General features: G+C 43.3%; 2 protein-coding genes and 1 long non-coding RNA gene across 3 annotated transcripts in view; 1 reads left to right on the top strand and 2 right to left on the bottom strand.

Moving 5' to 3' along the window:
• The window catches only part of LOC146577017 (protein NLRC3-like), a 543,118-nt gene that overhangs the window by 84,846 nt on the left and 444,027 nt on the right, over window positions 1-14,245 (bottom strand). The gene's annotated exons all lie outside the window — the stretch shown is intronic.
• On the bottom strand, window positions 121-4,926 carry LOC146577030 (uncharacterized). The gene is made up of 2 exons (XM_085268193.1): window positions 4,004-4,926; window positions 121-151 (listed from the first exon to the last, which is right to left on the bottom strand). The coding sequence occupies exons 1-2, from the start codon at window positions 4,924-4,926 to the stop codon at window positions 121-123; spliced, it is 954 nt and encodes a 317-aa protein (XP_085124319.1).
• Window positions 12,757-13,391, top strand: LOC146577029 (uncharacterized). Its single transcript, XR_014891360.1, has 3 exons — window positions 12,757-13,008; window positions 13,085-13,197; window positions 13,283-13,391. It is a non-coding gene; the product is annotated as an uncharacterized LOC146577029 (long non-coding RNA).

Raw genomic sequence — 14,245 nt, 5'->3', positions numbered from 1 at the left:
ATGGCTGCTTTATTCAATCGGCCACCCACTCTGAGGATTCCTGCATCCAACACTGGATCAAGTTTGTAGAGACAATTTCCCTTAGAAACTCCTTTGAGGCCATTGCGGATTAAAGCCATTTCAGTCGTAAATTTCTGTTGTTGTGCATATTGAAGAATAGCTTGTTCTGCCTTTATCAAGTCTTCTGGAGTCAGATTTCCTTTCTTCAAAGTGGTCTTAAATCTTTCCATTCTTATCTCCACTTCTTTCTGACCTTCCGGATCATTCTTATTCAAACCTGCAGCAAGCAACTCTTTCCTCTTCTGTGCCAACAACACCAAGACCTCTTTCATCTTTAAAAGCCAGGCTACAGAGATTTTAAGTTTTGCCCAAGACGAGAAGTAGAGGATAAAATAGCTGGTAGGATTTTGTAATTCTCTCACAATGGCATTCATTGTCAGGTCCCTTTTGACCTCTGGGTCATCTGCAGAAATTACACTGTACTCCACATCCAGTTTAGGCCATTCCTTTTCTGACTCATAGAGAAATTCTGGCCCTTTTATCCATCTCCTACATTTGAGGAGATCCCCAGCTCTCATACCTCTGGATGCGTCATCTGCAGGATTCTCCTTAGAAGAAACGTATCTCCACTGATTCACATCTGTTGCTTCCCGAATAACAGCAATTCTGTTTGCAACAAAAGTATTGAATCTTCTGGTTTCATTGGAGATGTATTTCAGTACTGTTGTGCTATCAGTCCAAAAAACTGATTTTTCCAACCTGACTTGCAGCTCCTTTTGCAGAAGCCTGTCCACCCGAACTGCAAGAACTGCAGCCGTCAATTCCAACCTGGGAATTGTAGTTTGCTTGAGAGGAGCAACTCTAGCCTTTCCCAGGATAAAAGCAACATGCGTGACGTTATTCTTTTCCAACTTTAAATATGACACCGTTCCATACCCATCTTGACTTGCATCAGAAAAATGATGAAGTTGTGCCCTATCTGGTCTTCCAAAGCAATTTGGTTTAATGCAACGTTCCACTTTAAACTTTGAAATCAGCTGGAGATCCTCCAGCCAATCACGCCACCGCTGGGAAAGAGAGTGGGGAATAACTTCATCCCACTTCAAATTTTGTCGGCAAAGCTCTTGTAGCAACAGTTTAGCTGGCATACTGAAGGGAGACAAGATTCCCAAAGGATCATACAGTGAGCTGACCACAGACAAAATTCCCCTTCTGGTTGTTGGACGGTCCTGCAGGGAGGTTCTGAACTGGAACTTGTCTGTTGCTATGCACCACTGTAAACCCAGTGCTCTCTCAACTGGAAGTTGATCTGTGTCCAAATCCAGATCCTTAATTTCCTTTGCTCTTCTTTCCTCTGGGATTGACATGAGCACTGTGCGACTGTTGCTGATCCATTTTGAAAGCTTAAATCCTCCTTTAGCGCAGATATCTGTCAGTCTATTCACCATGTGCACTGCCTCCTCTTCTGAAGCAACAGATTTCAAACAATCATCCACATAAAAGTTTCTTTCGACTGTATCAACCACTTCAGCTGGAAACTGTTGTGCATTATCATCTGCAGTTCTCTGTAGAGCATAATTTGCACAGCTTGGCGAAGATACAGCTCCAAACAAATGCACTTTCATCCTGCATTCCTGTGCAGACCTTGAAGTGTCACCATGTTGCCACCACAGGAAACGGAGAAAGTTGACATGTTTTTCTGAGACGTGCACTTGGTGAAACATGGAATCAATGTCCGCCATTAATGCAACAGGCTCTTGTCTAAATCTGATCAGAACCCCAACCAGCGAGTTTGTGAGATGAGGTCCCTGTAGAAGCTGACTGTTCAATGATGCTCCTTTTATAAGTTGTTCCACAGTCAAATACAACTCTTAATTTGCCCTTTGTGGGATGATACACTCCATGATGAGGGATGTACCACACCTTTCCATCATCTTTGTGCAACTCATCTACAGGCACAAACTCGGCATATCCTCGTTCAAGCATGTTGTTTACACATTTAGTGTATTCATCCTTATAATGAGTACCCTTTTCGAATCTCTGTCTGAGACTCTGGAGACTCTGGAGACGCTGCTCCGCGACACAGAGGTTATTTGGCAAACTGGAACCTTCTCTCCTGAAAGGCAAATCAATGTGATAATGATTTCCAATAAGCTTTATTGAACTACTAACAATATCCATGAAACACAGATCCTCTCTAGACATTTCAGTCTGCTCCTCTGATGATCTTTCATTAAAATCATGATTGTACTGTTTAATCAACATGTCTTCAAGACGCTCAACAGAAATCCTATTGGCTGTTACAGCAGTGCAGTTGGTTTTATTTCCACTGTTACTTCCAGTGCGCAGGGGACCATTTATGACCCAGCCAACTTTTGTTTTTACAGCATAAGGTCCACCCCCCACACTGTTTATCACCTTCCATGGCTCCAAAACATTGGAAGCATCAGTGCCTATCAGTAGCTCCACATCTGCATTAACGTTGTACAGTTTAACAGGTTTAAGATGAGGCCACTGATCGATGTCGCTTTGCTGGGGAATATTAACTGTAGAAACTGGCATAGTCTTTTGAGTCAAAACATCTGGCAATGGCATGAAATCATTTGCTTCCAAACCAGACACTTCCAAACCAGACAGAACTTGTGTACTAACAATCTTATCTTGACTCATTGTTCTCAAAAAGATATTGGTCTTTTTACCTTTTACATTCAGCCTTTTTGCCAAAGTTTCTGTACAGAATGTACCTGAACTTCCAGGATCCAAAAACGCATAAGTTTGTACAATTTTATTACTCTTTTGGCTCTTAACTTGAACTGGAACTATAGAAAAAATTGCATCAACTTCATGACCAGCCCCAATATACCCACATGTCTGAGTGGTTGCAGTTGAAAAGTTGACATTAGAGTTTGTCCTCTGTTGAGTTTGTTCCGAAGACGCACCTGGATCCTTTTGCTCTATATGAAGAACCCCTGGGTGCCTTTGGTGACACACGTCGCAATCCAAACGACTCCTACAGTCTTTGCTTGTGTGACCAACTTTTAAACAACCAAAACAAATTCCCCTTTCCTTGATAAAAGTCAACTTATCCTGATGCGTTTTAGCTTTAAACTGCTTACAATTCTCTAGTAAATGGTTGCTGTGTGAACAAAACAAACAACTATGCAGAACGGCGGAAGTTGTTCTGCTTCCAGTTGATTGAGTTTTGATTCCTGGCACTGTACTGACATTAGTGGCAAAACTACTTCCTTTTCTCCTTTGCTTGGTAGAACTTGAAGCTTTAAAGCTGCTTCCAGATTGTGAGTCTTGTATGTTGCCAAACACTGGATCTGATGCTACTTTTACCTGTTTTATTATAAAGGCAACCAGATCAGTGAATACTGCTCTGTAACCATTTTGTTCCTGCAGTTCATAGGCAACAACTCTCCATTTTTCCCTCAATTTGTATGGAAGTTTCATAACAACCATTCTCATATTTGAGGGCAAATCCAACTCCTTCATATAAACAACTTGCTGTGTTAGATTCGAACATCCTTGAAGAAAAAGAGAGAATGACTGTAGACCTTTCACATCCTCACTTTTAATAGGTACCCAACTCACAATCCTCTCCATATATGCAGAGGCAATTTTATTTTCGTTCCCAAAATGTTCTTCAAGAAGATCTTTGGCTGTGGAATAGCCCTGCTCAGGTGGTAAGTGCTGACAACTATGCACCAAATCCCTAGGCTGTCCCCTAGTGAACTCCTCTAAAAAATGCAAACAGTCGCTCCAGTTATCAGTTTTAGCTTCCACTCCATTTTCAAAGGCATTCATAAATGATCTGTACTGTAAAGGGTCTCCATCAAACACAGGGATGTTTCTGGCGGGGAGGACAGAAGATAAGTTTTGTTTTACAAGCAAAGTAGTGATGTCATTTTGTTTTTGCATAATATTTACAATCTCCTTCGTGCAATTCCCAGTCAAAGTAGGAGACTGAGGCTGTGTTTGCTGCGTCACTTGAGCTGAATCATCAACCTGATGTTGGGTTTGACTTTGTCTAGGTACGATTACTTGTGATTCAGATGCAGAATTTATACCAGAGTAATCTCTTGATGTTGGAACAAATGTATCGGCACAAGGATTTAAACTAGGCGCTTCTTGTACGTGCCCTCTTTCAAAATAAGAGTTCATTCCATCAGAATGCTCAGAGCTACAAACTGAATTTATTTTTAAGACACGAAGCTTTGCATTAGTGGCTGCCAGCTCTGTTTCCAAGGATAATGTCTCCTTTTCTTTTCTCAGTTTCTCCTTTTCTTTTCTCAGTTTTTCCTCTTGCACTTCGATAGAATGTTTTTTCTTTAATGCAGCCAGTCGCTCCATGAGCGCTGCCTTGTCAGCCGCAGCTTTAATGCATGCGGAAGATGTTGATGAAATTCGACTTTGCTGTGACAAGGTTTTTGAAGGTGGTTTTACACTTGAGATATTAGAGACACTGTCTTCAGGTTTTATTTCATCCAAACTTTCAACAGCTTTATCATTGCGAACAGTATTGTTTTGTTCAGTATACGGCTCGCCCGCCTCCTGCAACCAAACCTTTACTTTGTCCATAAAAACAGAGAATGCTGTCACCTTCGACTGAAAATGTGCAACTTGCCTTTTCACTTCATCTTCTGGCAGTGGCAAACTTAAAAAGGATTCTTGCAAAGTGTTTGCATCTTGATAGCATTTAATAAACTTCCCAAATTCAGAAGACACTTCCTTAACGTTTTCATGTGAGGTCATTAAAGCGGAAATTTTCCCCATGTACTTAGATGCTTGCTTACACATTGAACTGCACTTTTCTTGGCATGTCTTTATATACAAATCCAAACCTTTTGGCGTAAATTTAACGCTTCTTTTCTCTGCTTGCATCTCAGTGTCATCCTCTCGTTTACTCTTAATATCCGACATTTTTATTGTCCTCTTGGATTATTTCAAACTTTATAAAGATGCACAGCACACTGGGAGTCCATAGCCTAAAGTACAAACATGACATCCATTTACCTGCCTTTTGCAGCGGACAAACATTTCCACAGAGGGCGTTGGCATGTTTCAATTAGCGATCCAATTATGCACCAATTTAGTACGTCAAAACTCAGTTCATCAGTCTTTGTAGTGAAATTATGTCTTTAAACTCCAATAGTTTCACCGTTTTCCTTTACGGCTTAAACAATATTATCACTCACCAGCTTTGACGAACGAGTGACATGTTGATCCAGGCTTCAACATCAAATCCGTCTGGATTACTCACCAGACGATCCAATAACTTTTATTCGAGTTCGACGGTGATCCTTGAAATCCTTATATCCATTAATGAAGGATTATTCCTTTGTCCACGGGAAGGTTTTTTACTTTATGTAGTGGCAATTCCTTTACTTTTGAAAGATCAAACGTCCCACAACTTGAAGTCCACAAGCCACTGCTGCACTGAGGTAATATTTCGTACGCAGGCAAAAGAAGTCCATTGTCCAAACATTTTAGTTGAGAGTTTTGGTTTATTTATCCATCTTGGCAAGCAATAACAAGATCCTTCCTGCTGCTTCTCCTGCTCTGGTAAAAAACCATAGGCCCACCCCAATGCATGCTGGTCCTATACCAGTCTCTTTATTTATAGAAACAAAATGGCCCTACAGCTCTTACTGACTAATTTAACAAAATAACAACAAACAAAACAAATCATTTAAAACAAAATATTAACCGACAAATAAACCCCAAAATATAAGTAAACTAACAACAAACTTTAACTAATTTCAAAAATAAGAACAAAAACAAAAATAAAGAACAAATAGCTCCAACAGCTATCTTATTTTAATAAACAACACTGTCAAATGCAAAACTGGGGTGGCACTTGGGGTGGCAAGGGATCTTTTTTAGGGTGGCACTTGCCACCCCATGCCACCCTTCTAGATCCGCCCCTGGTGGGCATAGACCCACCAAAGCAACACTCAGCTCACCTCATTCCAGGCGCTTGTCTGCTGGAGACCATGAGCCTTGTTAGTCACACATCAGCACCGTGGTAGGAAACAGCCTCCATCATTTCATTAGATCTAGTGCACATGCGCCAACCAGCATGCAGCCTGTTACAGTCGCTCCTGCTTTTCTCTTACTTTAGCTCTTTTTTCTTACGTATTCTTTTTTTTTTCTGACTTGTATTTTCCTCCGTTTTCTATCTCTTACTCAATCATGTGGATTGAGAGAGTTTTTGTTCTTCTGGTGGCCGTGGAACTGTTACTTTTATCAAGGAACGGGACCGCGGCACATCTCCTACACTCACGGACTGTTTACTCCAGAGATCAGCTGATCGCCCTGATGCCGGCCGGCTCGCTGGCCAGGCCCTGCCAACATAACAATCAAAGAAAGGATTTGTTGCCCGGACACTGAACTGTGTGCTGTTGGACTCAGGCCGTATTATTTACCCAGGGAATTCTCTCACGTCATCTTAGTGGCTGTTTATGTTCCTCCCTCTGCAAACCCCACAGCTGCATGTGACACTATCCACTCTGCCATAGCTCGGTTACAGACTCAGCACCCGAGTGCCTTTATTGTGATCTCGGGTGACTTCAACCATGTATCACTGGACAATACACTACCAACATTCAAACAATATGTGGACTGTCCCACCAGGGGAGAGAAAACTTTAGACTTACTGTATGCTAACGTCAAGGATGCATACAGCTCCTCCTCCCTCCCCCCACTTGGTAGGTCAGATCATAACCTGATTCACCTCACCCCCCGCTATGTGCCAATTGTGAGGAGGGAACCTGTGACCACCAGGACTGTCAGGAGGTGGTCAGAGGAGGCCTTAGCAGAACTACAGGGCTGTTTCGAGGTGACCGACTGGGAAACACTCTGTGAGCCTCACGCCGAGGAAATCAATGGGCTTACTGAGTGTATCACAGGCTACATAACTTTCTGCACCGACTCCATTGTTCCAACTCAGACTGTTCATTGTTACCCAAATAACAAGCCGTGGGTGACTAAGGACATCAAAGCCCTCCTCAACAACAAGAAGAGGGCTTACAGAGGGGGCAACAAAGAGGAGGTGAGGAAGATCCAGGTGTTACTAAAGGACAAGATCAGAGAGGCTAAGGACAATTACAGGAGGAAGCTGGAGTGGAAACTCCAGCAGAACAGCATGAGAGAGGTGTGGAGGGGCATGAAGACCATCACTGGATTCAGGCCAACCAACAGCAGGGGAGCTGAGGGAGGTGAGAATAGAGCCAATGAGTTGAATCTGTTTTTCAATAGGGCTTTGGAGTTGACGTCATGCCGCAATGCATTGTGGGAGCGCAGCTCCATTTTCGGGGTCTACGAATCAAAACAAACACACTGTGTTGGAACGACGACGACAGGAAACATGCTTAAAAGCAGCTCAAAAGAAAACGGACGGTATAGAGACCGATTGCGTCCAGAGGCGAAGCAGCGGTACTTGAAAAAAAATAGAGTGCATCGCAAATCTGGACCCATTTGAAATACGGCAGTGGAGTAAAGACCCAGACGACTTACCACCACTGTCCTACCCCGATATCTTCATGTATCTTGTTTGTGGAGTAAGCGCTTACACAGCGAACCAGTTTCGTAATTACAAGTCACTGGAGGCGCACATCCAATTTACAAATGGCTGGGTGTAAGATTTGGCTACTTTCAAGCCGCCAAACTCTGAGTACGTCGTCATTCATACCAAGGCAAGTCAGCTGGAGTGCATCGAGTGAAATAGCCATTTTCCACCCCCCACCATAATTAATGTTATACATTTATCATTGAACTATTGAAAATATTGTTATCATATTATATGCCCATAATTGTAAAGTAGATGCAAATTAACACATTAATAATCGGGCAAATTATTAACGCCAATTTGTGTCCTTCCTGTCTCATTTCATTTATTGTCTTTACATCAACCAATCAAGTCACTCCATTCGATGTTTGATCGCAATTTCTATAACTTCCGAGACCACCAACGATGATATTATTCAGCTATAAAGTGTGATGTGAACATATTTAGAACTTACCGGAATGAAAATGTCTTGAGCACACCAGCTGATATCTGGAGACGTAACAGAACTTGATATCAGCTCCTATCCAGGCTAGACGCCTTCGTTTGGTAATATCCGATACATGAGCTCCTTCATGTTGCTTCCAGGTTGGGAAAGCATAAAAAGACAATCCAAACTTATTCCCGTGCCGGTCGTAAGATCGAACATTGCAGCCGACCACACAGCAAGTACGAACCATGGCTATGCTTTCGCTCCTTACTTAGACCCCAAAAATGGCGGATCGGGCCAAAATCCTTTCCACGCCCACCCCCGTGACATCACGCTCCAAAGCCCTATAGATTCGACACCACAGTGTCTGCTCCCACCCCCACAACCTCACCTATAGTCAGCCTGGAATCCAGAGCCACACCACTGTGCCAGCCTCTCTCTTCACATGGCGCTGTTGCCTCCTGTGAGATTCCTGACACCCCTCCCCCACCCATCACCTTCACTCAATACCAGGTTGAGATGCAAATGAGGAGACTTCACTCAGGCAAGTCTGCTGGACCAGACGGAGTGAGTCCCCTTGTCCTCAAGGCCTGTGCCCCCCAGCTGTGTGGAGTCTTTCATAAACTGTTTATGCTGAGTCTGAGTCTGCAGAGGGTCCCGGTGATGTGGAAGACATCATGCCTCGTCCCTGTACCAAAGACGCCACGTCCCAGTGGCCCCCAGGATTACAGGCCCGTGGCACTGACCTCCCACATCATGAAGACCCTGGAAAGGCTCATCCTGGACCAGCTGCGACCCATAGTAAGACCACACCTGGATCCCCTTCAGTTCGCTTATCAGCCTCGTCTCGGAACAGAGGACGCCATCATCTACCTGCTCAATCGTGTCTACACCCATCTGGACCAGCCGGCGAGCACTGTGAGGGTCATGTTTTTTGACTTTTCCAGTGCTTTCAACACCATCAGGCCGACCCTCCTGGGTGATAAGTTAGCAGCGATGCAGGTGGATGCTTCTCTGGTGTCCTGGATTGTTGATTACCTGACAGGAAGACCACAATATGTACGTCTCCCACAGTGTGTGTCTGACAAGGTGATCAGCAACACAGGGGCACCACAGGGGACTGTCCTCTCCCCCTTCCTCTTCACCCTCTACACAACAGACTTCAGCCACTGCACAGAGACCTGCCATCTTCAGAAGTTTTCTGATGACTCTGCGGTGGTTGGATGCATCAGCAGGGATGATGAGACAGAGTACCGGGCTGTGGTCGACTCCTTTGTCACGTGGTGTGAGCAGAATCATCTGCAGCTCAACGTGGCAAAGACCAAGGAACTGATCGTGGACTTCAGGAAGACCAGGAAACACTTGACCCCTGTTTCAATCCAGGGGGTCAGTGTTGACATTGTGGAGGACTATAAATACCTTGGAGTACACATTGACAATAAACTGGACTGGGCTAAAAACACCACAGCACTTTACAGGAAGGGCCAGAGTCGTCTCTATTTTTTGAGGCGACTGAGGTCCTTCAACATCTGCCAGAAAATGCTGAGGATTTTCTATGAGTCTGTTGTGGCCAGTGCGATCCTCTATGCTGTTGCATGCTGGGGGAGCAGGCTAAGGGTCGCAGATGCCAACAGACTTAATAAACGAATCCGTAAGGCCAGCAATGTTGTGGGGATGGAGCTGGACTCCCTCAAGGTGGTGTCAGAGAGGCGGATGCTGTCCAAGATAAAGACAATGTTGGATAACACCTCCCACCCACTCCATGACATGCTGGTCAGTCACAGGAGCTCGTTCAGTGAGAGACTGAGGTTACCCATGATGCACCACTGAACGACACAGGAAATCTTTCCTGCCTGTGGCCATCTCCCTGTACAACGCATCCACTTAACACACTGTTTACTGCTACAACTACACGTTTCTTTTCCAACTATTTATTTATGAGTGACTTATGTATGTATGTATGTATATATATGTATATATTGTACTATTCTTAGTTAGTGTATTGTCTTAATGTTGGTTTAAAATGGAGCACTGTAACAAAAATTAATTTCCCCCAGGGATCAATAAAGTATTCTGATTCTGATTCTGATTCAGATCTGAATCTGGACTGTTTCCCTCTGGATCAACCAAGTCTGTCAAATCTATTGATCCAACACAAACAAACACATTGGCTCACAGTCAGATTGGCTTTGTATGGATGGTGTAACAGGGGCTGGGAAAGGATGCTGAAAGCTGAATATAACACAGAACAATAACAGGACATATAATAATGTAGCAACATGATCTTCAACAGGCACACTTATATTATTCATGATCACAAACACAAAGAACTTGTGCAGCCCTGATATCAGCCCTAATATATGAGTGTGTTTGCCCAAAGACTGAAACAGCATCAACATGACAGCTGTAAGAAATCTTCTCTCAGCCTTGTTTGGCAGAAGATCCCTGCAACAAAGATTGTAGCTGAAAGATGACGTGTGTAAAGTTTGCTCTGTGGGAGGGTCGAGGCTGTTTTTAGACCTTTGATAGTTTCCAATCCAGTTCTGACAGACAGGAATAAAAACAACATCATTAAGATCAGATCATGGAGCTGTTTGCTGCCTTGTTTCTATCTTCACATTACAAGACTTTACTACAATAAAGATGCTGACATGTATCTGTAGCAACAACATCATTGAATCTAGAACAACTGGAGCCAAACCAGTGGCTCTGCTGGGATCACTGGTGAGCCAACACTTCCTTGTTGATGCAGATTTCAGGGCTTCCTTTTGCTCCTCCGTTATAACTGTTCTCTCTTCTCAACACATGATGACACAAAGGAATCAGCAGTGACAAAGATGATGCTGAAGAGAAGCACACACTTCACACATATAACAGACCAGTGCAGTTACACACACCTCTGCTCGACATTAGGCCTCAAACAAAGACACAAAACACTAACTTGACTCTAAACAGAAGAAACGAGCAGCTGTTTCTGTTCTGTGCTTATTTATATTTGACACACATGCTTCTCTTTGTGCAAACACACATCGCACTATAAGGGTAACCTCGCACACAATGATTGGACAGCACAGTGATGATGCTGGGAGATCCTATACACAGCAACACAGAAACACTGAGAACTTTAAACATTGATTATATTGAGATCAGCAGCCGACCCAGTCTAGATAAAGGCGAGCAGCTGGGACCGCTGCTGCACCACAAACAGGTTTCAGTGTTTCCATGTGTGTGTGTGATGTCTTTACTTATACTGGTCAATAGACTTTAGTCAACACATGATTGAAAGGTGTTACACATGAAATAAAAACAGTGTTTGTTCCTCTGAAGCAGCTGCATTATAACCAATCTGCTCCTTTGTGGCCGTTTAAAACAGCCTTAAATAACTGTTGTTATATTTGTTGCAGCTTCTGCTCCTCTTGGACAGACGACTCTGGAAAAGACGTTTTTGAATTTCAGCTTTTAACTGGATAAATATCGGATATATAAACGTCTGCAACAAACTGATTCCAGCTTCTACCTCATGATAGAAATGTTTTTGTGGCTCAAGATGACCTGATATCTTTCATGATGGACACATTTGATACATGTTTCACATATTATAGACCAACAAGTTCTTCATAGCAGTTTAAATACAGGGAGTCACTTTTGGGCCCAGCAGATAAAACAGAGCCAATATTTCCTTCTTTATTTAAGTGACGTGTGTCACAGATGTGACCTAGTAAAGTGTAGCTGAACATTAGTAACGTTATTAACACTCTCAGCTCGTCCTTGTTCCAGACCTGAAGATCCTCTTCTTTCATTCAGCAGCAGCTTCAGGTCTCTGATGGTCCAGGGCTTGTTATTGGGAAACAGCCCTGCTGGGATGATGGTGTCCTCACAGAAACAGTCAGTGATGCTGTTGATCTCCATCACAAAGCACGTCCCAGTCTGCAGTCTCAGTCCTGCAGGGCCTCGCTGGCTTCCTGACTCCACCCAGTCAACAACAGGAAGTGTTTGAAGTGCAGGAACAAACTGAGGCTGTGGTCAAACAGGAGTTTTTATCTCCTCGCTCTGACTCTCACTGCGGCCCCGCTGCTGTGTCAACATGTGTTTGTGCTAAACAATGATGGAAAGTGTTATAAATGACTTGTTGGCCTCTGATCTGTCACAAACAGCTGAAACGTGTCTCTCGTGAGTCACATGAAGGTTTTTGACAGAAAGGACAAAAAGTAGCTGCAGTCAGTTTGTGTCATTTTTATATTTATTCATCTGGGAGAAAAATCTGAGGGACATTAAAATGTGTTTTCAACAGAGACAAGAACATGAATATAACAGAACAGGTAAATGAACATGTTTCAAGTAAACAGCTGGGCCCTGTTTCAGGAAGCCGGTTTAGTGGAAAAACTGAGTAAGTATACCCTGAGTTAACGAAAACTCTGGGTTTTCGGTTTCACAAAGCGAGTTTAGATTAATCCTGAGTGAGTCACTATGACGACACACTCCGTGAAGCTAACCTGCCCCCTAGCAGGTTTACTACAACTAACCCTGACTGTCTCCGCCCCTTTGTCGGAAACCTGACTGTAGGAAGTGTCAGACATGGCGTGCCCCTTCCTTGAAGAGCCAGTAGATCGTGAAGCCCAAATTCTCCGCAGAGCTCTCCGCCGGGAGAGAGTGATCAGAGCGTGTTTGGACATTATATCATTTCCTGATGATTGTCTGTGCGAACGTTACCGTTTCTCAGCACAATCTCTAAGTTATTTGGATAACATCCTCAGGCCATATATTACGCATGTGACACATCGCGGACATGCTCTCAGTTCATTACATATTATTTGTATTGCACTTCGGTTTTTTGCAAACGGGAGCTTTCTGTATAATATTGGTGACGCTGAGCACGTTTCCAAGGCTACCGTCTGTCGGGCAGTCAGGAATGTTACAGTTGCACTGAAACGTCTCCTGTACTCGTTTGTGGTGTTCCCCGGTCATAGACCCACAAGATTTATCAAAGAGGGATGCCACAAAATTGCAGGTATCAGGTTGACCAAAACTTAATTTATGATGTGGTGATACTTGGACTACTACTTAAATTTTACATTTATTTTCAGGGTTCCCAGGCGTGATTGGCTGTACAGATGGCACTCACATTCCAATCATTGCTCCTTCAGTAAATGAAGGAGACTATGTGAACAGGAAGTCTTTCCACAGCATTAATGTACAGGTACATAGTTCCCTGTAGCATGTCAAACTAACAAATTATGTCATTATAGTAATGGATGCTAATTTGTGTTCTCTGCACTGTGAAGATCATATATGATGCTGCCAACATTATCACAAATGTGGAAGCCAAGTGGCCAGGCTCTGTCCATGACTCACAAATATTCCGTGAATGTACACTGAGCACAAAATTTGGACATAGTGAGTTGAGAATACTTTAAAATATATAAAGACCAATTGCTTCAGGGACATTTGAACTGAAGTGTATCCTTCTGTCTTAGGAGAGTTCACTGGCTACTTGCTTGGTGATAGGGGGTATCCATGTTTACCCTATTTGCTTACCCCTTACCCTGACCCTGAACCAGGCCCACAGCAGCGATATAATCTGGCTAATTGCAGGACAAGAGCCAGAGTTGAAATGACTATCGGAATGCTTAAGGCCCGGTTCCAGTGCCTGCAAAGACTCAGGGTCACCCCAGAAAGGGCATGTGACATTATTGTGGCATGTGTGATTCTTCACAACATTGCCACAATTAGAGGAGAACACTGTCCTTCTGAACCAAACAGCAGTGATCCAAACCATGAACATCCTGACCCTCCCACGGACATACAAGATGGAAGAGCAGTCAGAGACACCATATGTCACAATCATTTCTTTTGACCCATCACCTCAACATGTTGAAAGAAGAATAAACAGATTTTTTGTTCAACTGGCTTTATTGGTCGCCTGTATTTCCTGTACACAAAGTATTAAAAGATGTAAACCTCATAAAGTGTCTCTGTTGCTTCCTCCTCTGTAACAGCTGTCAATGTTTCTTCATTATTTTCCTGTAGTAAAGAAGTTAACAACATTGCTGTTCTACTGTAACCTCATATAATCTGTGGAGTATTACTCACAACTGCATGTTGGTCTGGCTCAACAGGAGGCTGCACCAGATGCAGTACACCACCACCATCAACTGATAGAATATGAGGTTTATACAGGTCACTTATAACTTACAAGGGACCAAATGGCAATTAACAAACATATAGCACTCAGCTTACACTTCATT

The sequence above is a fragment of the Mchenga conophoros genome, linkage group LG3, assembly GCF_057382185.1.
Source record: "Mchenga conophoros isolate Kocher_MC1m ecotype Shallow Benthic linkage group LG3, M_conophoros_male_GT1.1, whole genome shotgun sequence".
Classification (NCBI taxonomy): Eukaryota; Metazoa; Chordata; class Actinopteri; order Cichliformes; family Cichlidae; genus Mchenga; species Mchenga conophoros.
This window is presented reverse-complemented; position numbering and strand designations above follow the sequence as displayed.